Below are 24,483 nucleotides of genomic sequence, written 5' to 3' on the forward strand. Positions count from 1 at the left end.
CTGATTGATTAAACTCGCTTTGTGTTTATGATCTTAAATTACTAATTATTTTGTGTTAAACAGGAGCTGCTTATAGCTCCTCTGCTGTTTGAATCTGTCCATCCTCTTTAGCTGCCTTATTTAAATCCTTCCTCCACACTAAATCCTATTCACCTCAAATGTACCCACACAATTAGTTTCTCCCTCGCTCATGAATGCATTAAAACTATGGTACAGGTGTGGACTTGCATTCAGCTTCTACAGCTAATGTGAATTAAAACATTATTTTCTCATGTATTTAAGCTCATACAGACACACAATAGTTCAAAGATCATGTTAACCCATGTGCTGCAGTGTTGGGCTCTGGGACAAGAATGGGAGATAATCCATTTTCAACGTGTCAGCCTGATTTACTCATCTCAACTGTGTGCCAAAACACAGTCAGAACTATACTGATTATACATCACTGTGTATCTCAGACTTCCTTATTTCTCTTTGGCATAATTCAATACATCGCAGCCTAATAAAAAATAAAGTGCAGTCATTGGCACCCGGCGAGAATTTATACATTAGATAAAATGATACAACTGAGTTGGAGCAGGATTCCTCATCAGTAATTACTGCTGCTGCTGAGTTACACTAATAGCTTCTGCCAAGTTGCTTGGTGTAATCCTCACCACCTAATGAACTACCAAGTAGGATTTCTGGCGCAGGGTAAACCTCAACTCGATGCCCCGACCTTTCCGACACATCCCTCCAGGACCCTGACACGGCGGAGATGATTTCTCTTTGTTCTGGTTGAAAATACATGTTGGATGACAGCAAGTGATTCGATTCGTTACAGTCAAGTTCTCATTTGAGTCCCTGCTACACCAAGAAAGTAGGGTAAGTAGTATTCATTAATAATACCATCTTTTTGTAAGTAGATTATAAACTGGAGAGAAATTAATTGATTAGCCTGCTGACATTATTGAATAGTTCTGGTGTAAAATCTTACATTAAATAGTCCCTCATCTAAAATCTGCTCTGGCTTTTCATCATCATGTATTGCAGAATCCATAATCAAAAACAAGATCCTGATAATTTGGGAAATATTAATTCCTCCCCATTTTCCACACGGGATGATGGAAAGGCTGCTCGAGTTTTGGGTGAATGTAATGTAAGGATTATAAGCTTTTTAGATCAAATAACAAACGTTTCTTGTCTTTCATATTGCAAAAACTGCACTAAAATCTGTAAGAACATATTTTATTACATTTTATATGTGATAAGATCCTCACCTATATTCGGGTAAAAACATTAAAAGGAAGTGTCAAAATTTAGGCTAATCTTTATGTAAATTTCTAGTGTCAGTGTTAATTGGATTATGCCGAGTCAGGAAAGCAGAGACAGATTGTATCACTTTCAGCTTTCAGTACATGTACCAGGTTAAGACAGAGCCGCTTATACACATGTAATACACACCCAGAGAGGCTTGGCACACTTTGCATTTCCTGTCCCATTTTAATGCAATGAATTAACATTCTTGTGCTTCCAAGATGGTTTGAGTACTTCAGGGCTAACGGGCACAAATTTCTTTCAAAAAGTTTTCAATGATTGAATTATAGGTGAATTTGTTGTATTTTGCCGTCGTCAGGAAGGCAACCTGAAGAAGTGTAAAAAGTCTGAGGAAGTGAAAAGACCTTGTGCAGCACAGTGTGAGTTAATGCTATCCCTGCTTCCTGGGCTTGCAGCTCCTCAAATCCCTTTACTTATAATGAGTGTGTGGGCATGCAAGTGCTGTCGAGCTTAATTACATGTCCTGATTATAGCATCAGAACATTTCAAAAGAGGTCTCCTCTGTTACTTTTTGTCTTTTGAACAGCAGGGTGCAGCACATCACAACATTACTCTCTCTCTCTCTCTCTCTCTCTCTCTCTCTCTCTCTCTCTCTCCTTAAATGTTCTCTATCTAAAACTGGTACTTGCTCAACCTTTCAATATTTACTATTTTGTACAGATAGAATTAATATGTTTAAATGATTATATTAAAATATATATGTGAGTAGCAACAATGAAGATGCAACATGAAAGCAGCTTTACTGTAATCAAAATGCAGCCCAAAAAATGTTATATTAAAGATACAGTGTGTAGAATTTTGTGATATCTAGTGGTGAATTTGCGTGTTGCAGCTGAATACCACTCCCCTCACCCTCCCCTTCCAACGTGAACCTTTAAAAAAGACCTCTTCTGGTGAAGAGTCTTATTAAGTCCAGTAAGAATGATTAAGACTGCAGACTAATAGACTGTACAGAGTATGCTATAGGAGTTCCTATCCTGGTAATATGTATTTGCTGATTAGTAGCCTCTCTAGATATGGACATTTTGGAGATATTGTTTTTGCACTCTTGTTGACTTTTCTCTGTTTTGTGTGCCTCACAGAAAAGGGTGGAACCATGGACATCGGTGGTTTGGAGACGGTGGTGGCGAACTCGGCCTATGTGTCCGCCCGAGGCAGCGTGGACGGATCTGCAGCAGCCTCCATGCGTGACAAGAAGATGCGTGCCAGGTTGAAACTGCCGCACATCAGAGATTGTGAACACATGAAGACGACTGTAGACACAGAATTTGACAGCATGTGCGTCACGCAGCCTGTCGGCAAGCGCCTGTTCCAAATGTATCTGGAAAGCGAAGCAACCCATAAAAACACTGGGGAGCTGTGGAAGGATTTTGAAGACTACAAAATATGCCAGGAGAAGGACAGAGTGCAAAAGGCCCAAAAAATTGTCAATAAGTATTACGAGTCAGCTTCAAAGAATTTCTGCAAGTTCCTGGAGGAGAAGGCTGTCACTCGGGTCAAAGAAGACTACAAGAACGTCCACGGTGAACTGTTTAAAGAGAGCGAGCAGCAGCTGCTCAAACACCTGGAGAAGAATGGTGTGGACGGCTTCAAGAACAGCATGTACTTCCTGCGTTATGTTCAGTTCAAATGGTTGGAGAGCCAGCCCGTGGATGAGGAGTGGTTCATGGACTTCAGGGTCCTGGGCAAAGGAGGTTTCGGGGAAGTGTTTGCTTGCCAGGCCAAGGCAACGGGCAAAATGTACGCCAACAAGAAACTGGAGAAAAAGAGGCTCAAGAAACGCAAAGGCTACGAGGTAAAGTGACATCTAATGTCCTACCCACAGCTTTTCATAGTGTCAAACAAAAGAGTAACAACACAAAGTTCATTGCACTGGCAACCTCATGATGACCCTTGATTAGCACACCTTCAAATAGAGAGGAAGTCTTATTGTAAAGAAAACCTACAGACTGAGGATCGCTTTAGCACACATAGTTTGCTGCTCCTCGAGTAAGTCATGATGGAACATCGCACATTTACACTAAAGCAAAACCTTATGAATAAAATTAGTTGCTGCTTTGCTTTTTCATCTTTCACATATCAACGGTCTAATGTGAAAAAAAAAGGTTAGATCAGGCCCATAGATCTCTCACACATGCCAGGCCCTCGCAGTCAGAGGAATAATCCAAGTAAATACCTGCGTGTGGTTGGAGAGTAGGTTTGTTTGAGTTTTTATTTTTGACATTGTAGATTCCTGTGTTTTGTTGGACTAATCATGTTCTGGTGATTCTTTCTGTTCAGGGAGCGATTGTGGAGAAGCGCATCCTCGCAAAGGTTCACAGTCGCTTCATCGTGACACTGGCTTACGCTTTCCAGACCAAGACAGACCTCTGCCTAGTTATGACTATCATGAACGGTGGTGATCTCAGGTGCTGTCTATAAACAGCTTTACACATGCATGCAGTAAAATCCATATAGACTGACTATATACTGTGTATGAACACAGTATGTACTGTGTTCTCTAGATTAACAACAAAGGAATAGTGTTCCCTCTTATCTTGACAGATTGGCATATTGGTAGTTTAACCCCTCCGCTAAACATACATACTAGTCAGCATAGCTTTCCATTTCTCCTTTGTTTTTATTGATTTCACAGAGGTTGCAGAAAGTTAAATAACATCTTCCCTCCTCTGACAGGTTTCATATGTATAATGTGGATGAAAAGAATCCTGGCTTTGATGACAAACGAGCACGTTTCTACACAGCTCAGATCATCTGTGGGCTGGAGCACCTTCACCAGCACAGGATCATCTACAGAGACCTCAAACCAGAGAACGTCCTGCTGGATGATGCAGGTTAGACATTTCCTCTGCAGCGTGTTATGTATCTGCGTGGACACACTGACAGTCCAGGGTCACTGTCCCTGTCCCATATGGTCCTCATCCATGTGACTATGGCTTTCATGTCATTTATCACTTCAACAGTTGAAAACCTATTCAAAATGTATTGGTGTGTTAAAGCAACACTATGTCGCTTTTACTGAGCAACAGCGCCCTCTGCAGCCACATGTGTTGTTTGCCTCCATGGAATTAGTAAAAATAAAGTCGATAGGAGCTGTTGACAGGAGCTCTGACTGTGTCGTCGCAACATAACAATCACGTCTCATCAAATAAACCATATTATTATGTGAATATCTATATAACAGTCAATGGCCTAATTCACTGTAATGAAAACCATGTCACCTAGGACACGTCCGCCTGTCAGATTTGGGTCTGGCTGTTGAGCTTCCACCAGGAAAAGACAAAACTGCTGGATATGCTGGAACTCCAGGTAAGTGAACACATCCAATATTTAAAGTAATTAAACAAAACTAGCTTAGAACAGAGGAAATGTGGTGATCCAGGTCATTGTTACTGTGAAAAAAATACCATGCGCACCAGGATTTTCTAAACTGTCCATAATGCATAAAATCATATTATTGATGAATATAGGTTTTATGGCCCCGGAGCTGCTCCAGAAGAAGGAGTACGATTACACAGTGGACTATTTTACTCTGGGAGTCACCCTGTATGAGATGATTGCTGCCAAAGGGCCCTTTAGAGTTCGTGGAGAGAAGGTACTGAGTCAATATATGGGCAAAACAAATTCTCAATTCTCCTCTTCCTTGCTGTACATTTCCAAATCTCTGTGGTAAATTGTAATATATATATATATATATATATATATATATATATAATGCATGTATATTTTTTCAGGTTGAGAATGAAGAGGTAACTCGCAGAATCCTGAACGATCCAGTTTCATACACGCCGACCTTCAGCAAAGAGTGCAAGGCCCTGTGTGAAGGCCTGATGGAGAAGGACCCGGTGAAACGTCTCGGGATCAAAAATAATGATTGCTCGGAGCTCAAGAATCATCCCTATTTTAAAGAGGTTAACTGGGGCCGTCTGGATGCAGGTGGGTGAGGTCGACAAAACCAAGATTCACAAGCAACGTAGGTTATTAAATGCAGTAGACGCTTCGTATGATTTCATTGGGTCAAATCCCACTGGATGAGACCCAATGAAACGAAAGGAGACAAAATGCAAAAATAACATGCATTGGCTATAAAACAGACTCAAACTATGTCGTCTGTGTTTCAGGCATGCTACCTCCGCCGTTTGTCCCCGATCCCAGGATGGTCTACGCCAAAGACATTGACGATGTGGGCGCCTTCAGCACAATCAAAGGCCTGGTCCTAGATAACAAGGACACAGAGTTCTACAATGACTTTTCTTCTGGTAACGTCCCGATCCCGTGGCAGGAGGAGATGATTGAGACGGGTGTGTTTGGAGAGCTGAACATCTGGGGCGAGGGCGGAAAGCTGCCCAATGACCTCGACCCGAACTTCGTGGAAGCCAAGGGTGGGGGGTGTGTGCTGCTGTGAGTTAGAGCAAGAGAACAAATTGAGTATGTGCTCATTTGGCGCCGCATACTGTTTATTTCCTTTGTACTATTTGTACCATAATCTGTAATAAGCTGTTATATATATATATATATGTATTAGTGGTGTAATGATAAGATATAGCTATATATAATATATAGATAGCTTTACCTTTACCACAGGCATGAAAACGAGTGGACCAACATAGCCACATATATATCATATATGTACATACAAACCTACCTAAATAGTCCTTTGTGTATATATATTGTATGTATACATATAAAGTATATATATTATTTGTACTATATTTCTAGTGGTACTGTAAAAATGACTACTGTAGTTTGAATATCATGTAACAATGTAAATATGGTTTTGACTGCTGTGATCTGACTGTATACGTCATTAATTTAATTTAGTCAATGCAGATAAATGTAATAAAAATAATTTAGAAACAACATGCATTATAATATGAATATTAAGTATTTATTATGTAAGCCAAAGAAAGGTGTATTGCCATTGTAATATTGTATAATTACTATTTTATCATTTCTTATATTGCAGATAATATTTGAACATTACATAGATGAGCTAGAAGCAATTAATAAAATCTTGCAAGGCACATGTATGTGTTCTTTTCTGTGTTTTTATAAGAGACTGTTGAACTTTTATTTTCTCTTACTTAAGAAAGCCAATATCTTACCCTTGCTCTTGTTCTCACATGTCACAGAATCTGATTCTTTTTTCTGATTCCTTAAAGTTTCCTCTGATCAATTTAATCCATGTAAGACAAACTTTCCATTAACTCCATTATGTAATATTATACAAGTAATTCTCTGCTTGGAATAAAAGTGGATTTTTTTTTAGAAGAAAAACCTTTTAAAACCTTTTAAAACTTTTTACATTGTACATTTTGAGCATGGTTTTTAGTTGTATTTATATGACTATAGATGAATAAGGAGTTATGGGAGAACAGATTATGGTTTATTTTAAATGAGCACAGAAACGTGCAACATTTGCTTTGCATATTAGCAGCTTCATCACTGATCGGGTACAGTATGAAATGACCTGGGTTTATTGTGTAGAGGAACATGTTTCCTATCTAGTTCTGATGGTGTATTTACACGGAACACATTAGCTCCATTTGACTGAAATGGTCCCAAACACACAGCGGACCTGCCATCAGCATGTATTCCTATAGGAGCACTGCTTGGGCCTCTGGGCTGCTATGTCTGCATGTTGTGTCTTATGGACACTTGAAGGGACTGCAGATCAGAAAAGGCTTATTTTGAAAGATACTGACACATTTTGTCCCCATGCAGCCGGGGAGTCAAGCAGTTAAACATGTAAATAAAGTGAATCTACAGTTCATAAAAAAAGATGATAGCAATCAGTGGCAAACTTAATTCTTATCAGACCTGAACATGACAGCATGGAACTTCTCTCTGTCATTGCATTTTTTGCAATTGTTTTATGGTTTCTCTTTATTAATATATGAGGTATAGAGTGTTGTGCAAATAATGTGGTATCACCACAGATACAGAGATATTTCATGTGCAATTCATTCACTATACATATTCTCACAATGCATCTATTGTCTTGTTTGTTCACTGTATATATTGGTAGGTCATTTTTCTATATTTTAACTTCAATTCTTCAGGAAATTATGTGTGGATTGGACATTTTTATTTGCTCTTTGGATGTATTTACTACACAGAGCAATTCCAGGTAACAATGTATCCGTGGCTTACTTCCTGCTTTGTAGGAGAGTTAAATAAGGAAATACCACCATGTGTTGTACAAGAGGCTAAAGGGACAAATGGCCAGTATAATTATTTAAATTGATATAGATCCTCAATGCAAAAAAATACTGGACAGCTTGAGAGGAACATCTCTATAATTTAGATTGCAAACATATCTGATTGTTTGAACATCTACTGTCTATGTATCTAATATTACTAGTTAATTTCTATCTGTATGACCTCTTCATTATGGCATTGGATTACTTTTTAAAAATGTTTAAATTCAAATCAAACCACAAACCACATTTTTAATAACATATATAAAACTGATAGGTCCTGTCTTTGAAGCTCTTCTGTATAACAAGACACATTTCTATCTTATTCAAAAATATAACAGTTACTTTTTAAACCACATCACCCTTTAGATCCACCTTTAAAAGTAAACTATAAAGTAACATGAAGAACAGCTAAGCAGTAAAAGTAAATGTGAGGTTATATTTATATAAGTGTCCCAAACAGATCCAGCTTCGAGTGTAAAGAATGACCACTGTAGTTAAACAGTTACTGAGCCACCTCAGAGTTTCTGCTAAAAGATGTTGACCTGTGTGATGTAAATCTGTGATGGAGGGAAAACGTTTCAGGACACCCACACGTCTCAGGCAGATGCATTTTTCTGACACATGGCCAAGGATAATTAAGATAAACCATACAACTTATCACTGTGTATTGCCACCCAATTCTGAAGGTTATCTTGCTCATAAAGAACTTACTACACGTACAAATACTAAACATTAACTGGCCGTGTGTCTCCTGAACCTGAGGGTCACCTGTACTATAACTGTTTATACTCTCAACCAGACGCCCGGGTTATTTTACAAGTGTTGGGTCTGTGCTACGACCTCAGGTGCTCCGGTGGTTGTGGACTGTGTCTTCACAGCAGGTGGCTGCTTTTAAAGGAAAATGTGTTAGTCTGGATGAAAGACATCAATCGTCACATTCACACAGACGGACGGGCAGACAGAGAGACAGAGAGACAGACAGGCAGGCCAAGATACAGACAGACAGACAGAGAGACAGAGAGACAGACAGAGAGACAGGCAGACAGAGAGACAGACAGGCAGGCCAAGAGAAATGCAGACAGAGAGACAGAGAGACAGACAGGCAGGCCAAGAGACAGGCAGACAGAGAGACAGATGGACGGACGGGCAGACAGGCAGAGAGACAGACCGTCAGGCAGACAGAGAGACAGGCAGACAGACAGACAGACAGAGAGACAGACAGGCAGGCAAAGATACAGACAGACAGATGGACAGACAGAGAGACAGAGAGACAGACAGGCAGGCCAAGAGACAGACAGACAGATAGACAGGCTGACAGGCAGACAGGCAGACAGGCAGACCAAGAGACAGACAGACAGAGAGACAGAGAGACAGACAGGCAGACAGACAGAGAGACAGGCAGGCAGACCAAGAGACAGACAGACAGAGAGACAGACAGATAGAGACACAGACAGACAGGCAGACAGACAGACAGACAGGCAGGCAGGCAGAAAGAGAGACAGGCAGGCAGGCCAAGAGACGGACAGACAGACAGACAGACAGACAGACAGACAGACAGACAGACAGGCAGGCCGGCAGGCAGAAAGATGGGACAGATGGGCGGTCAGATGGATGGACAGATAGATAGACAGGCAGATAGACAGACAGACAGACAGGCCAAGAGACAGACAGACAGACAGATAGAGACACAGACACAGATAGAGACACAGACAGACAGGCAGACAGACAGACAGGCAGGCAGGCAGAAAGACGGGACAGATGGGCGGTCAGATGGATGGACAGATAGATAGACAGGCAGAAAGAGAGACAGGCAGATAGAGACACAGGCAGACAGACAGACAGACAGACAGTAAGACAGACAGGCAGGCAGGCAGAAAGACGGGACAGATGGGCGGTCAGATGGATGGACAGATAGATAGACAGACAGACAGACAGGCAGGTGATTGACAGACAGACAGGCAGGCCGGCAGGCAGAGAGACAGACAGATAGAGACACAGACAGACAGGCAGACAGACAGACAGACAGGCAGGCAGGCAGAAAGACGGGACAGATGGGCGGTCAGATGGATGGACAGATAGATAGACAGGCAGATAGACAGACAGACAGGCAGGCAGATAGACAGACAGACAGGCAGGTGAGAGACAGACAGACAGACAGACAGACAGAGGGATAGATTGGCGGATAGATGGACAGACAGACCGACAGGCAGAGAGACAGGCAGACAGACAGGCAGTCTATGCTGTGTGTGTGTGTGTGTGTGTGTGTGTGTGTGTGTGTGTGTGTGTGTAATCGTGTTGATTGATAAGGCCGAGTATTGAAGCAGTGACTTCATCGAAACTCTGTCTCATTGGGTACACAAATAGTGACTGTTCAAATCTATACAAACGTCACATTATATAAACAGTTTTATCTGAACCCACACGTGAATCATACAATAATATATCATCTAAATTTAGCTTAGTGGAGAACAGGGTTTGTTCAAACAGATAATATTTCAAATGCTTAAAGTCATTTAAATGGACAACCAAAAAATTACTGCTTCAATTTACCATCATTATTATTATGTTGTACCTGAAGGATGTCAAAGAATTGTGGACACTTCTTCAATAGTTCAAGTGAATAGATTTAGGGGCCGCAAGTAAGTAGTACTTAATACTTTAAAGGGTAATACTTATCTTTCCATGTGTGTATTCACTCTGTGCTCCTCACATACACATATAGTAACTGAAAATCTTTTTAAATCAATGTGACATGTATTCATGGGGAGCTGATTGTTAAGCTAAAAACACAGACACCTACATGAAACCACAGTGACAGGTTTTCTTATTAAGGGACATGATTAATCCTATTGATCACTCACCACACAGTGCTTCCCATTTTCTTATTGCATGTGACATAATGTGAATTTAGAGGATCAAACCTCTCTCCACGTATTTACAACTATAGGGAACACAGCGCAGGAAATTATCAAATGTTTAAATGTTAATGTTTTAACCAAATAATAATTAAGTTGTAAAGCACAAACACAACAAGCCAGCTTAAGCAGTCATGAATTTAAACATTTGAAATTGATTAACTGAAAGTCATTGTAGTCCCACAAAAAAGTCAAACATTCCCTGTGTCAGTAATCACCAGCAAGTGTCAGGGGTTGAAAACCAAAAGCCACTTAAGGTTTATCATGAACTCTCCCTTTAAGCAGGGAGGTCAATGGGGACACAACTGAATACATATGCCAGCTGAGGGAAGGGCAGGGAAATAAAACATTAACAGACAAAAGATGGAGTTAAAGCCTGAGTGTCTGCTCAATATTGTAAGTATATGACAGTACTTTGAACTGTGCCTCTGATAACTGGTTGGAATATAGAATTCACATTTGATAAGATACCGACTGTTAATTGTGCGTTTGAAGTTTCTCCCTAACGGAGACTCAAACAAAGGATAAACATCTCTATCTGCTTTGACGACTCATCCCCACTGAGCGTTGGGGATGTTCACGCTCTTTTCAATCGTAAACACTGAATATCAAAGAGGATTATAAAAAGGTCATTGCACTATTGCACACATCCATATGCTGCTTGATAGAGAGAGAGCGCATATTCAATATAAGGGAGTGTTAAAACGACGCAGACTTTGGCCAGCCTCTGTCACTTGAAAGTCCTTTAATATGCAAACACAATTATTTTAAACAGAACAGACATCATTTGCTTCAGTACAAAAAGTGTATTTGCAGAGTTTAAGAATTTCAACGCATCTTTTGTCCTGTCGCAGAGTCGTTAATGCTTAACCAGGGCTAAAATAAACACTTTGTGCCTTCAATAAATCACCCACTGACCACCCAGTGATTGATCTGCCCTCTATTCATTCAGTATTTGCTTATGAGAAATTGAAATCACCTAACTAAAATCACAAGCTACCAATTGCTCAAAAGGATGCGCAGACAGGAGGATGAGATGATAAGAGAAAAAAAGAAGAAAAAAAAGTACAATACAATATGAGCAATACTTTCAATTATTAACCACATCATTAAACTGTTCTCTGATTGATTAAAGATATATAGTTAGATATAGCACTTCTTTTTTTTTTTAAATTATGAACAGTTCATCCTGAGAGGCATGTTCCCACAGAACAAAACAATGATCATTTTATTGTCTTGTTCATTGTCTCCTGCAGATGCCTTTAAAGCATGTCAGCGCAGTCAGTGCCTAACGACTGCAGTCTTAAACTCTTTTTTTGGCTCGTGCATTTTAAAGCTGTGATAACTGTTTTACAAGAGATTAACTGCACTGCCAATCAAAAGAGAGGAAAAAAACTCCTTGTATACTTACATTTCTATGGTAACATGCCAGGCACGTGGAATGTCACCAATTTTGGGCGGGAATAGCCGACTTAAAATGTAGCTACAGCCAACAAATCAATGTTCAAATTAGTCCAGGTTTGAGTGCATGGGGGGAAAAAGCCCTGAGTCAGTTCTCACACTCACAAAATGTATATCAGACACAGAAGCTGCAAATAGAGCGCATGCCGGGGCATTATCTATTTAGTACTGCTAATTATTAATAGAAGACGACTTTCAACATGAAAGAGATCACAGAGGTTATAGCACTTTTCCTAGGTTTTGTAGGCTGGATATTAATTTTCATATCACTACAGGATCAGTACTGGAAAGAATCCACCACTGAGGGCAGCGTAATAACAACCTCCACCATATATGAAAACCTATGGATGTCTTGTGCAAGTGACTCGACGGGGATCTATAACTGTCGTGACTTTCCATCCCTTTTTGCTCTCCCAGGTGAGTAACAGTTGAAATTGTCTAATTTATGATCACAGTTTTTTCTTGACAGAATCCTAGAAAACTCACTTCAGCACGTCTCTGCTGATTTAACAGAAAAGGAAAATGTGAATGTAAATGTGAATTATCAAGAAATTGCTTGTCTTATATTGGCATTTTTTATGTTATTTATGTTTTAAAATTTGTTGATGATACAGCTGTATGTAATAGCTGAGTGTGCATTTTATAATCTGTAACGTCACTCTGAAAGGAATGCGGCTTATATTCTTTGACTTGATTGAGGCACGTATATATCTTTCTTCTTTGAGAGTCTAAATGAATAAACAGCCTAACAGATAGGTCTTTCTCATTTTCTAAATAAACACAAATGTGATATCTATATATGATTTTCAAAGTAGGTGCTATAATCTGTAGGGAATTGACACAGCAGCTGTGAAATCCAGCAATCCAGCACAGTAGTCTCTGTAAAGTTTATAACATTTAGTTTTATTGAGGAGGAGTTCAATATTTAAACATGAGTATCTTTTCTAAATACACATATTGTAGTGGATTACGTTATATTTGTAGGCATACACAGTCTCAATAAACAACCTCGTAAACCCTCTCAATAATAATAATAGTGGGTAGGTTTATGAGGGCTATAAGATTATCAGTACATTGTACAGCGGCTTCCTTTTCCTCTGTGTCATTAAATGCATCCAGTGTATTTAATGCTGCACTTGTTGGACATAAGGTTAAAAGTTCAAATCAAGTGATTAAGCAAAACACACTAATAGGGTATTATTTTCTAGTTTGTTGCTTAGATTAAGGAAACACATTTTATTAATGAAGTTTTCTGTAACATTATGTTTAAATAAGCAAATGTGGTATTATGTAATTAAGTATGCACTAATTTGCATCTAGAATAGACATCTGAACAATTGTGTTTCAAAATTCTTGTTTTCACTTTGCTGTCATATTAAAGGAATATTCACTCCATAAATCAGAAATTCTATCAACAGCAATACAATAATCGATTTCCGCTTTGTTATAGGACTAAAATGTTATTATTATAATAGACATGAGGCAATGAATGATGTATGAACAAACCCCTCTGTAAAGATGTCTCTACTGAAGTGGAGATTCAGATTCAGGTGTGAAATATCTGCTGAAGTGGAGATTTCTGACTCAGACTAAGAGGGAAAAACTCATTTTGTGACAACAGCATTTTATAGATATATATATTAAATAATGTTTACCATAAATCCAGCCATTGTTTGTATAATAAAGGTAATATATAAAGGTCCAGCTTAAAGCGGTCGAAACGGACATTTCTTTGAGGTCTAAACCATGTGGACGAGAGCTTTAATTCAAATGGGTTTTCTCTGCATGACCAAAAGGCTGCAGTGGTTCTTAATGAACAACTTTGTATTTGTTAACAAATGAAGACAAAAGTCTTCTGTTGTCAGATAAGCAGGGGTATCTGTGGGGCAACAAACCTGGTCAAGAGGTGATCAACCCCCCAATGGTGTCAACTTTCCCATCATCCCTCAGAAACAAGATGAAGTGAGGAGCCAAAGCAGGACCTGGATCCCATCAATTATGGTTTGATGGTGTTGACACAGGGCTTGAAGGCAAATGACTAAAGATGACAAATAGCTTGAAGTCTATGGAGATTTGTGAGAAGGTGCCAAGGTTGCATTTCACATCTCACTCTTGTCCTTTCGGTTAGGTAAACCTATGTAGCCTTTGAAAAGCTACAAAGGTGTGGAGGATAATAGCAGAAATCACAAGTGGGCTATTTGGAATTAATCATTGATCTGCAGTTTTCTTACCATCTTAGCTGGGGAGGGAGGGGGTTTACTGGGAACCAGTGTGGCACACAGAGACCACGGGGCCGACGAAACCACAAGTCTGTGCAGCGAGATACCTCGGAGAGTCAACGTTTTTATTGAGTGTTTCTCTTTCTGGATACCTCTACACGGGTTACACAGAAGAAACAAGGGAATATGAATGCCACAGTGGAAGCGCTTGCCTTCTTCCTGGGCTTTCTGGGCTGGTTGATGGTCGGAGTCGCCCTCCCAAATCGATACTGGAGGGTCTCTTCGGTGGATGGTAATGTTATCACCACATCAACCATCTATGAAAACCTATGGATGTCCTGTGCAACTGACTCTACCGGAGTTCACAACTGCCGGGACTTTCCATCCTTGCTCGCTCTTAATGGTATGTGGGCAACGTAGCAACAGTTCTATTAGAATCGATGATTGATACTTCTCAGGCTTAAATACTAATTAGCCCATTCAGTTAATCTTTCGCTATTGTTTTTTCCACATCCACTTGGTTTAAACCTGACCTCATAATACTTTCATTAAGGCTTATACTGCTCTGGTTATGATCACTGGTAAATGGGGGTAATAAACCATAAACATTACCAGAGAGTGAGGATAAGTAAACACAACCGAAAGACAAACAAACAAATGATGTGAAACTGATTTTTGAAGAACTAATAGTAATTATTCAAACATTTTTACTGGTTTTGTGAACTAGTTTTTGCAAAAACTACCTGTTTAGGTATTGGTTTAATTGGCTTGAATAAATAAAATATAGATTTACGATGAAGACTTTCCAAAATGACATAACAGACAAGTGTTGTATAGCACATGAAACGTTTTCTTGTTATCAACCTCAGTCAAGTGGCAGATTTTTCTATATAATGACTATACATCCAATGTATAGTACCAGCATTGGCTGCCCAGCTCTAGTCTTTTTTTTTCTTCCTCATCTCATCACAGACAGAAATGTATCCTTTGATCCCAACATACATTCATGCTTTTGTTTTGATAAAGCGAGAGATTGAAATTCATTAGTCAGGAATCGAACCTTTTCTCTTTAAACAAAGTGAGAATCCTTTCACTGACGCTACAGAGGTTCTTAAGAGAACAAGTTGTGTTATTATATATTGTTTTTATGTTTGCACACAGGCTACATCCAGGCCTCCCGGGCACTGATGATCGCTGCCATCGTGTTTGGGACATTTGGACTCGCGGCGACTCTCACAGGAATGAAGTGCTCAAAAATCGGGGGAGAAAACTACATCCTGAAGGGGAGGATTGCTGCAATCGGAGGAGTGTTCTTTTTACTACAGGGTAAGGATATTAGGATTGATGGGATGGCAATGTCACAAAGAAGCATGAGAATATATTTTGTCAGAGGACACGGTCAAACCACTGCAGACTGGCTTTGGGGTTTTTTTGAAACAAAAAATGTCGATGGAAATCTTGAGTCCCCGAAAGCCGAGCCTTAAAAGATGAAAAGCATTTTGTCACATGAGAAATTGACGTAATCAAAGAGTGAAACCACACCCTTCACACGGAGCACCGGCCTGGAAGGGGTAAACATGTCTGCTAATCCAAACTCTGTGTGTAGAAGACTAGCTATCAGAAAATGGATCACCAGTTCAAAAGGTTATCCCAACTCCAACAAGGTTGCTGATAGACAAAAGCCTGCCTTTACCAAAGATCTGTGGATTGTTAGAATGAGTCAAGTTGCGTAAATTACAGGTCATGCAGGGAGCGATGCATCCACATGAAACAAAACTCGATCAAAAACCGATATTACACCCTCAATCAATACAGTTATGTGTATAAATTCAATACATATATTGAATATATAATGTATAGACATGTATTTCTTAAAATAAAAATTCGGAAGATTCATCTCACTGTTTATTGTAAATTAATCCAAATAAAAAAAATATATATTTACGTAGTATAGTTTTGTTGTATAATAACATTGAACTTTAAAGTTGTTATAATGGATTACTCACTCCTTACTCCGCAATAAACTGATTCATGCTGTCATTAGCAGGTACCTTTGCCTCATCTTACGTAATTGACCTATGTAAAGTCCCTTGAGATAATGTATGTTATGAATTGGCGCAAAAATTGAACCATAAAATATTTTTAGTCTTTTCAACAGCCTCTCAGACTTCAGCTGATCCCAAGATTAACATATTCTGTTTTACTCCAAACTTGAAAAAGTATGAACATTTGACATTTTTGCTTGTAACTATGTGTGTTGCCTAAATTGAGAATGTCCAACTTGTCTACAGTAAACCATGTTGTTTTTTTTGCAGGGTTAAGCACCATGATTGCTATATCTTGGTACGCAGCCAATATCACACAAGAGTTCTTTGACCAGTTTTATCCAGGGACGAAGTAAGTCTATACAAAGCGCATCAATGTTTCATTGTTAGAAGCAGAACGACGACTGAATGACACAAAGTGATGCTGTTGTTTAACATGGACTAAATAACGCCACAGGTATGAGATCGGAGAGGGCCTGTATATCGGCTGGTCCTCAGCCACACTCGCCATCTGCGGAGGCTCATGTCTGTTGTGTGCTTGCAAATTCAAATCACCCGATGAAAAGATGTGAGTAAAACCTGCTGCTGGAAAGTTTTTACATGAATTCAATGTGAATATTCTCCCAGTTGAAACATGGCTTTTTTTGTGTTTCAGACCGTATCGATACCAACAGTCCTCCAGAGGACACGCGCTGTCCACTGTGCAAACGTCTCAGACTGTGCCAAGCAACTATGGAAGAAATGCATATGTCTGATTGTTATTGCACAGGAGGGAGAATCCAGCAGAGTCGGAAGAAAGTCACCAGACAGATTGTTTGAAGAGAGGACGAACAGTGTTTACTCTTTTCAATCCACAATGAGAGGGCAGCAGCAGCAGGGAATACACACTTCTAATCACAGTAGTACAGTAATATGGTGGTAGCAGTGAACTTGATTTGGTTTGGGGATTTATTGGCTTTATATAATCTAAACCTTTTAGGGGTATGCATATGTATAGCATATGTAATGTTTATATAGTGTTAAAACTGCTTCACTACTCCAGCATATATGTTGACTATATGTACAGTAGGGTCTCCTATATTACCCTGCTGTACGTTTTCCAATATCTAATCCTCAGATAACTTTTAACTGTTTGTGTTCAAGTCTATAAAGTTTGTGTTGTTATATAAAGTGCTGTAATTGTTTGTTATGTCCATGTATGAAAGTGAATTCAGGGTTGACACAAGCAGGAGCCTTTTTCAAAGGATTTTGGGGGCCCAGGGAAAAGGGACCTGGGGAGCCCCACCCTGAACAGAATGAGAAACATGCGATACCAAACCACATCATTCCAATCTTCAACCGATTCTTTTAGCGCCTAATTTATAAACATAGTGCAGACAGTTCAGACACATTAGTTATAGTAAAGTAGTGCATTTTCAGTGCAAACCCCAATCGCCCTCCCATGCGATCATACAGAAATTTGAACATTCTAGTCTTCAACCAAACCTCTAAAATTACGAAGCTTTGGCAGGAAGCTGGTGGCATTGGGCCTCATTATGGGGGGGTTCCACATCAAGGTGTCGTTGCAGTCTCCTGCACGTAGTGGACGTAGAATTTAAGGGGGTCTCACAAAATGTTCATTACTTTGTACTAACGTAATCAGCTGCTCTTGAAGGGGGCCCTTTCAGCTCAGGGCCCCTGGCAACTACCTGCACCCCTTCCACAAAACATGTTACTGTGCAACATATTCAGATGAATCCTGTCACCTTTAGAAGTGAAAAGCTCAAACAGAATCCTCTCCCTGGGACATAAGATGGTAAATCCAGACATCTCTTGATCAATTATCTGGCTGATCTTAAAGGAGATAAGTCTCTTTAGAAGAGGTTTCAATAATTACTAATTGATCCACAATAATGAGTCATTCTGTGACTTCTGACTGTGCCATGGTCATGACGGAAATATTCATTTTTTTTAACCGGGAAAACGGGCTCTCACCCAATGTGATTTTATGATGATTTCAAACTTCAGTAACAGAGGTGCAACAAATGGAAACATACTCTTTGATAGTTCTGTGATTTTTGATCATAGTTTTTTTTGTTTGTAATCTTGTTTTATACACAAATAAATGTCGTTGTCAGTGACAGTTTGAACTAAACCCTGAGAATGTCAAAAAGAGATTCTAACTTTCTATTAAAGATTGATGAACACAGCTGCCGAGCAATGTTCAAATAAAGGAGTTTTGGGTTACAGAGCTGGTTTGCACATCATCTTCCTTAACCAACAGAGAACTGAATTTACTGCCCTGTTTAATTGTGTCTTTTCACGTAGATTGTCATAAGTCCAGAATGTAGATCATACCGAAATATCCAATGCAAAAAAGTAGGCTCAATGTGCCCCCTGCTGGACAGATATTGCTACACACCATTAAATCAAATTGTGCTCTGATCAAAGTCTTTAGATTAAAGTTTCTTTATACATTCATAAATGTTGACAAACAATATGCAAAACTTTTATGGGGAAATAATGACAAAGCATAGCCAAAAAATCGTATTTATTGATATCAGAGTATTAACAATCATATTAGTAAATCATAAGTGGGGTGCCCAACTCTATTACAAGTATGATTGACTTTAGATTTATGTTAAACCAGGAGAAACCAGAACAGTGAAGCATATTTTGACATTGTCTTACACAGGAAATTTGTGTACAACAGAAAACACAGAACTACAGTAGAATGGCACTTAATACCGCGTATACAAGGCCCAACAGTCCCCTTATGTATAATCAGGCTGCACCAAATTATACACGCTCATAGATATTAGTTCCCTAAGTATTTCTATTTTAATCATCAAGGTGTCTGTAATATTTCTGGAGAAATTGACAAAAATGTGGAACAACGCAATATCGCTATGCTAAGGAAAGTGAAAATAAAATCCTGGATCCGCCCACTTAATCGATCTGCTCTAAAGGTTAATGAGCTCTTTCTTGGCCCTTCCACCAAGTTTAAAAAAAATTCAGTTGAGACTTTTTTGTGTAATCCTGCTAAAAGATTAAAATAACAAGAACAAAGAATAACCTCCTGGATCCACGGTGGATTTTCCTTGTAAAACAACTAATCTTTTGGTGCACTTTTTGCTAAATTGTCAAACTGCTGTCCTTCAAAACGAATAAAGTGCCAGCCATCACTCTCAGTGATGTCCCGAGCTCCTTTAGCAGCATAGAACTCTCGAGCAGGAGTATTCCAGTCCAACACGGAAAACTGCAACCGCACACACTGATTCTTTTTCCCCATCTGAACAAACAAAACAGTCCTTTATATAACAATGCATCTCTACCTATCCGCCACACAGGACAGCAGATGGTTTTACTGGTCTTTACTTGAACACATTTTTTTGCATAAAAATACCTTTTATATGCGACTACACTACAACTAATATTCCTGCAAATTTAGGCCTAAAATACTAAACATTCTTACCTCTGCAACTTTGCTCATTAGACCCTTGCCAATACCCTTTCCTGCAAAAAAAAAAATAATGACAAAATAAAATATTCAGGTAGAGAGGTAAATAAAAAATCGCCATATATATGGTACAAAGAGTTATTCAGATATAACACATCAGTGCTTCCCACAGAATTCAATCCAATCTATGGCAGTAGCGGGGGTGTATGTGCAAGAAGGTCCTAAAAAACTAGGAGGTCTGACTGTATGCGTGGACAATAAACATTTTATGGGAAAGAAATCATGCTGCACCCAGTTATACAATGCAGCAACAGAGCAAAACACCAAGTTAATGATCTCTTATTTTATTATGAGAAATATAGAAACTTTTTTGGTTCAATACAAACTATCGTAAGACAAATTCAAATATGATGGGCTGCCACAGTGGAGATAATTGACACTGCATATAAGCAAACAAACAAGAAAACACATTTTCACCTCTGAATTCCTCCATCACATACAGGTCATCCATATACATCACCCGACCCTTCCATGTACTGTAGGTGTAAAAGTAAAGGGAGTAGCCGACAACTGTGAATCCTATAAGGTCAGAGAACACAAGCAGTGAAAAGACGAACAGGAAGGATAACAGCAAAATGAAAATCTTCAATACGTGTGTTGTGTGTGCAGAGTGGTGCTGCAAGCTGGGACCAGTAGTCAGGGAAACCTCTACTTATTAAGATTTAGGTTAAAGGGATCTATTGGCCAAAAATGTATATAAAATAATCCTAGTGATGACTAGTGTGTGATCATCTAAGTTGTTCGAACAGTTACGAGCCCTTAACATTTGCATTCGGGAGCGGGTCCTCTCTACAGAGGCAGCCATGTTTTTTACAGTAGCCCAGACTGGACAAACTAAACACCTTTCGAGTTTTTATGACAACTGAAGGCTACCTCAGGTTCTCTGTCATGTTTGGAAGGCGAGGGTGAGGTGAGGGGGTATTCAGCTGCAACATGCAACTTCACCACTAGATGTCACTAAATTCTACACACTGAACCTTTAAATAGTTTTTGTTATTTTTACTTAAGTGCATTTCCTTTGTGAACAAGGATAACGTTTTTTTTTCTCAGGAGTCACTTACCTTCGGTGTCAGCTGTAAAAATCGAGAGGAGGAACTACATTGACACTGTTGATAAGTGACATGATTTGGATATATGGGCATTAGCTAAACGTCGAGAGCAAAGACATTTTATGATCTGTGTCAGATGCATATTCAGCTGATGAGGAAGACAACAATAAAAAAAAGTCCTTGATCCACACTTTACCCTCTTTGGATTTATGCTCCTCAGGAACTTCTGCCACAAGGCATTCAAAGAAGGGATTCTGGCAGAACCCGTCCCTCTCCAGTTCTACAGGAAAGACAAACCATTAAATACCAAATTCCAAAGGAATGTGGCAGATGTGGTGCAGAAATAAAGGCAGAGGTATGTGCTCCACTGAGCACCATTTTAATTACAAGATTAACTCTATATAAATACGTGTGTATGTATTTTGATTAGGGTTGCAAAATTCCGGGAATATTCAAAGTTGGAAACTTTCCATGGGAATATACGGGAATTAACGGGACATTTTGTGGGTAATTTATACTAACTGTATTTACCTTGTCATATACAGACATAAATATAAACATTTTGTTTTGTCATAAGCTGATTTGAGCCCTGAGGAAACTTTGGGCACTTGACTATATGCTTCTGCATTTTTGTGGCATTCGTAACATAGGTCTTTGGACAGTATTTGCAAATGTACACAGCCTTTCCTTCTACATTGGCTGGGGTGAAATGTCTCCACACATGAGATAGTGCACGTGGCATTGTTCTGTAGAATAAGATGAGAAAAAAGCTTGTAAAAAACACTAATGCAATGCCAGAGATATAAATAGTTAGCTAAACAATTGGAATCGTCTTTAAAAATATTTTACAATTGATGGATAAATGAATAGAAATAGGCTAGATGAACAGATGAACAATCCTCAATCAGCATGCTTATATATTTCCCCCAGTAATATCATCAAAACTTACCCGACTAGTCCTTGGGCTAATGCAGTAGTGTGCAGGATGCTGGGAATTATCTGTGCATGTGATGGAAGAATGCACTGCACATCTTTAAAATAGAGTTTTGAATTATTTTTTTATTGCTCGAGGTTTAATTTGCGCAACATTTTTTTTTTCAAAATTCCCAAAATTCGCGCGCTTAACTTCCCATGGAAAGTTTCCGGAAATTGTCCGCCCCTTTGCAACCCTAATTTTGATTACATAACCCTTGCTTTGGTTCCTGTGAGGACGATTGTAAGGTGACAGTTAGATTGAACCATAGACTTTATCAAAGTATCTACAGTTTATATAGCGTTTATATACAGTTTATATAGTTATACAGTTCAGACATATTTAAAACTCACCTTCATGGGACGTGTTCACCTCCTCCAGCTTATTTTCAAAAACAGCCAGCTCCTGCAGAAGGAGAACAACAGTCACATGTGATAATGGCCATCACAGGTTTTCACTGTGACGCAGTGAACGAACTCTTTCTCCTCCTGGTTTGTAACACACTCACCTTTATCATCCTCGAGATGTCTTTGCAGTCTTCTTTGGTCCCAGCGCGGATTTTGAAATCCATGTCCACAGCAGAGAAACGAGAGAGTGAGACACGAGCCTGTAAATCACTGTCCACTCACTCAAGTGGGACTGACCCGAATTATCGATACTAGCAAAACGATACAAAGTGGTCAGATTTAGCTTCTCTCTTTTGGACCCGCGCGTAGAAGGAAACAGCTGCCGAAACACAAGATCTGCACGAATCTGCACTGCGTGTGTGCATGTGCGTGTTTGCGTGCTCCTGCAGTGATGTGCGGACAACACACGATTGCTGCAAACTTCTTTTTTTTTTGTGGGGAACCGACTGTACTTTGATCCACAAGTTGTACGTCACAATCCTGCGACAATGACGTAACGGCAAGCCATCGTGGACAAAATACGTCACTTGTCAGTCACGTCCAAGGGGCAACATCCCGGGCTGAGCGATGAGGCCAATACGGAAGTGTAAAAAGCTGCAGTTCACTGGGTGGCCACTTGAGGCTGGCTCCAAGAAGGAGTCAATTCCCATTGACTCCCATGTTAAAAAGCCCGACTTTAGAGCAGAATTAAACCTGTTTACAGCATGGTTTACGGTTTTAGTCTCAATCACTTAGTTCTTCCTTCATGACAACTCTGAGGGGGGTGAATTTTTTTCTAACTCACTCGTTTAAATTATATAGAGGTTTGATATTATGAATAATTATCACTTGATGGACAGGTGACGTCACCGTTAGCTCGCGACTCCAGCTCCTAGCCTGTTGCCTGCTCGGCTTCACCTGAGCTAACAGGCTAACAGGCTAACCCCCGTCCCCGAACAGGACCTGAGTCTGTGGAGAGGTTTCACTCACATATCGGATGAATAATACGGTTTGATGTTCGGCTTGTTCTCCTGACGGAGAACTTAAAGACGTCTGCGTTCCCGTTTCTGTGGTAAGTAAAGTATAGTATGTTATTTATGTGTTAGTGTTAGTAGTGATGAGCAGGTATCGGTGTCTCTGTACCTGGCTTGTTAGTTTAGCTCCGCTAGCCTGCAGGCAAGATACCAGCAGTAATGGCGATGCTAACGGGACCGTACGGGAGTTATTACCGACATGAACCGAGACAGGAGACTGTGTGTTTGGAGAATAAGCTCCACCACGTAAGATATCTAATGTTATGTAAAGTTGTTTCACTCGCCAACCCATTTGACTTGACTACGTTACACAGATTATTATTAGGCAGACTGTACTGAATTATTGTGTTAAATAAGTGGACATGCAGAATAATGTATTTTTTTGTCACATAAATCAATTAACTCGGCAGCCGCCGACACTTCTGTGTCAAACAGCCGACACGGAAATTCAACTGCACCATATACTGCATTTATGGTACACAAACCGCCAAGAACGGCAACGGTACTGTTGAAGAACACATGGCTACGTCCGGTTTTCAAAATAAACTGTTCAATGAGCCTATACAAATGCATATGAAAATAAATTTATTGATTATATTCACAAGAAGTATATATCGTCTTACCGTGTCATTTTTATGAATAGCATTTGACTGTATCAATTAAGATATTTTACAAAATAAAGTCACATTTTACTTCATAGTAATGTCTGATATTTGTACTGAAAAGACTTGCTCAATAATTCAGAGAGACTGATATGCCTGTGTTCAGACCCTGACTACCAATAATGAATATAAACATTTTTAGTAGATTAAGAGATTTTTCAGTAAGTCCAACATTTCACTGTGAATCGTCATTTCTGATATTTCAGTACTATAAAACACTTGCTCAATAATTCCAGAGAGAATGATATGCCTGTGTTCAGACCGACTACCCACATACTGAATATCAAACATTTTACTGTATAGATTAAAGATTTTTCAAAGTAAGTCCAACATGTACAATCAAATCAGTTCATTTCTGATATTTCAGTACTATAAAAACACTTCTCAATAATCCGGAGACTGATATGCCTGTGTTCAGACTCTGACTATCACATAATGAATATCAAACATTTTACTGTTGATTAGATTCAAGTAAGTCCAACATTTCATGGAATTGATCATTCTGATATTTCAAATACTATAAAAACACTTGCTCAATAATCCAGGTGAGACTGATATCCTGTGTTCAGACCCGACTACCCACAATGAATATCAAACATTTCTGTATAAATTAAATTTACAGTAAAGTCAACATGTACAATCAATCATTCGATATTTAACTATAAACACTGCCAATAACCAGGTAACGATTGCCTGTGTTCAGACTGCTATCCTGATTTC

The 24,483-nt window shown here is 39.3% G+C and overlaps 3 protein-coding genes across 4 annotated transcripts; 2 read left to right on the forward strand and 1 right to left on the reverse strand.

Moving 5' to 3' along the window:
* The first annotated feature begins 403 nt into the window (after positions 1 to 403).
* Positions 404 to 6,343, forward strand: grk1b (G protein-coupled receptor kinase 1 b). Of its 2 annotated transcripts, XM_047343336.1 has the most exons (9): positions 404 to 864; positions 1,616 to 1,676; positions 2,400 to 3,112; positions 3,598 to 3,725; positions 3,994 to 4,151; positions 4,543 to 4,626; positions 4,788 to 4,912; positions 5,052 to 5,253; positions 5,439 to 6,343. In XM_047343336.1, the coding sequence occupies exons 3-9, from the start codon at positions 2,414 to 2,416 to the stop codon at positions 5,720 to 5,722; spliced, it is 1,680 nt and encodes a 559-aa protein (XP_047199292.1). In that variant the 5' UTR covers positions 404 to 864; positions 1,616 to 1,676; positions 2,400 to 2,413; the 3' UTR covers positions 5,723 to 6,343. The 2 variants fall into 2 exon arrangements, with proteins under 2 accessions (XP_047199292.1, XP_047199291.1); XM_047343335.1 differs by lacking the exon at positions 1,616 to 1,676 and having other exon boundaries at positions 407 to 864.
* A 7,958-nt stretch (positions 6,344 to 14,301) lies between these two features.
* Positions 14,302 to 16,960, forward strand: LOC124854884 (claudin-15-like). The gene is made up of 5 exons (XM_047343561.1): positions 14,302 to 14,518; positions 15,277 to 15,441; positions 16,431 to 16,512; positions 16,618 to 16,728; positions 16,816 to 16,960. Exons 1-5 carry the CDS (start codon positions 14,302 to 14,304, stop codon positions 16,913 to 16,915), a joined length of 675 nt encoding a protein of 224 aa, XP_047199517.1. The 3' UTR covers positions 16,916 to 16,960.
* Positions 16,961 to 18,675: 1,715 nt separating this feature from the next.
* Positions 18,676 to 22,649, reverse strand: sat2b (spermidine/spermine N1-acetyltransferase family member 2b). Its single transcript, XM_047343667.1, has 6 exons — positions 22,190 to 22,649; positions 22,035 to 22,086; positions 20,905 to 20,988; positions 20,077 to 20,178; positions 19,615 to 19,655; positions 18,676 to 19,431 (listed from the first exon to the last, which is right to left on the reverse strand). The coding sequence occupies exons 1-6, from the start codon at positions 22,250 to 22,252 to the stop codon at positions 19,252 to 19,254; spliced, it is 522 nt and encodes a 173-aa protein (XP_047199623.1). The 5' UTR covers positions 22,253 to 22,649; the 3' UTR covers positions 18,676 to 19,251.
* Between the last annotated feature and the right edge of the window lie 1,834 nt (positions 22,650 to 24,483).

This window comes from Hippoglossus stenolepis, chromosome 15, assembly GCF_022539355.2.
Source record: "Hippoglossus stenolepis isolate QCI-W04-F060 chromosome 15, HSTE1.2, whole genome shotgun sequence".
Classification (NCBI taxonomy): Eukaryota; Metazoa; Chordata; class Actinopteri; order Pleuronectiformes; family Pleuronectidae; genus Hippoglossus; species Hippoglossus stenolepis.

What these genes read in the sequence shown, in the direction of transcription:
- LOC124854884 (XM_047343561.1), top strand. Translation starts at nt 14,302, where the DNA reads ATGAATGCCACAGTGGAAGCGCTTGCCTTCTTCCTGGGCTTTCTGGGC. An exon ending in AGTGTTCTTTTTACTACAGG is followed by an intron (nt 15,442 to 16,430) that starts GTAAGGATATTA and finishes TTTTTTTTGCAG; the next exon opens with GGTTAAGCACCATGATTGCT. An exon ending in CAGTTTTATCCAGGGACGAA is followed by an intron (nt 16,513 to 16,617) that starts GTAAGTCTATAC and finishes ATAACGCCACAG; the next exon opens with GTATGAGATCGGAGAGGGCC.
- sat2b (XM_047343667.1), bottom strand. Translation starts at nt 22,252, where the DNA reads ATGGATTTCAAAATCCGCGCTGGGACCAAAGAAGACTGCAAAGACATC. An exon ending in GGTGAACACGTCCCATGAAG is followed by an intron (nt 20,989 to 22,034) that starts GTGAGTTTTAAA and finishes TCTTTCCTGTAG; the next exon opens with AACTGGAGAGGGACGGGTTC. An exon ending in GGAGCATAAATCCAAAGAGG is followed by an intron (nt 20,179 to 20,904) that starts GTAAAGTGTGGA and finishes CTGACCTTATAG; the next exon opens with GATTCACAGTTGTCGGCTAC.
- grk1b (XM_047343336.1), top strand. Translation starts at nt 2,414, where the DNA reads ATGGACATCGGTGGTTTGGAGACGGTGGTGGCGAACTCGGCCTATGTG. An exon ending in ATGAACGGTGGTGATCTCAG is followed by an intron (nt 3,726 to 3,993) that starts GTGCTGTCTATA and finishes CTCCTCTGACAG; the next exon opens with GTTTCATATGTATAATGTGG. An exon ending in TTAGAGTTCGTGGAGAGAAG is followed by an intron (nt 4,913 to 5,051) that starts GTACTGAGTCAA and finishes ATATTTTTTCAG; the next exon opens with GTTGAGAATGAAGAGGTAAC.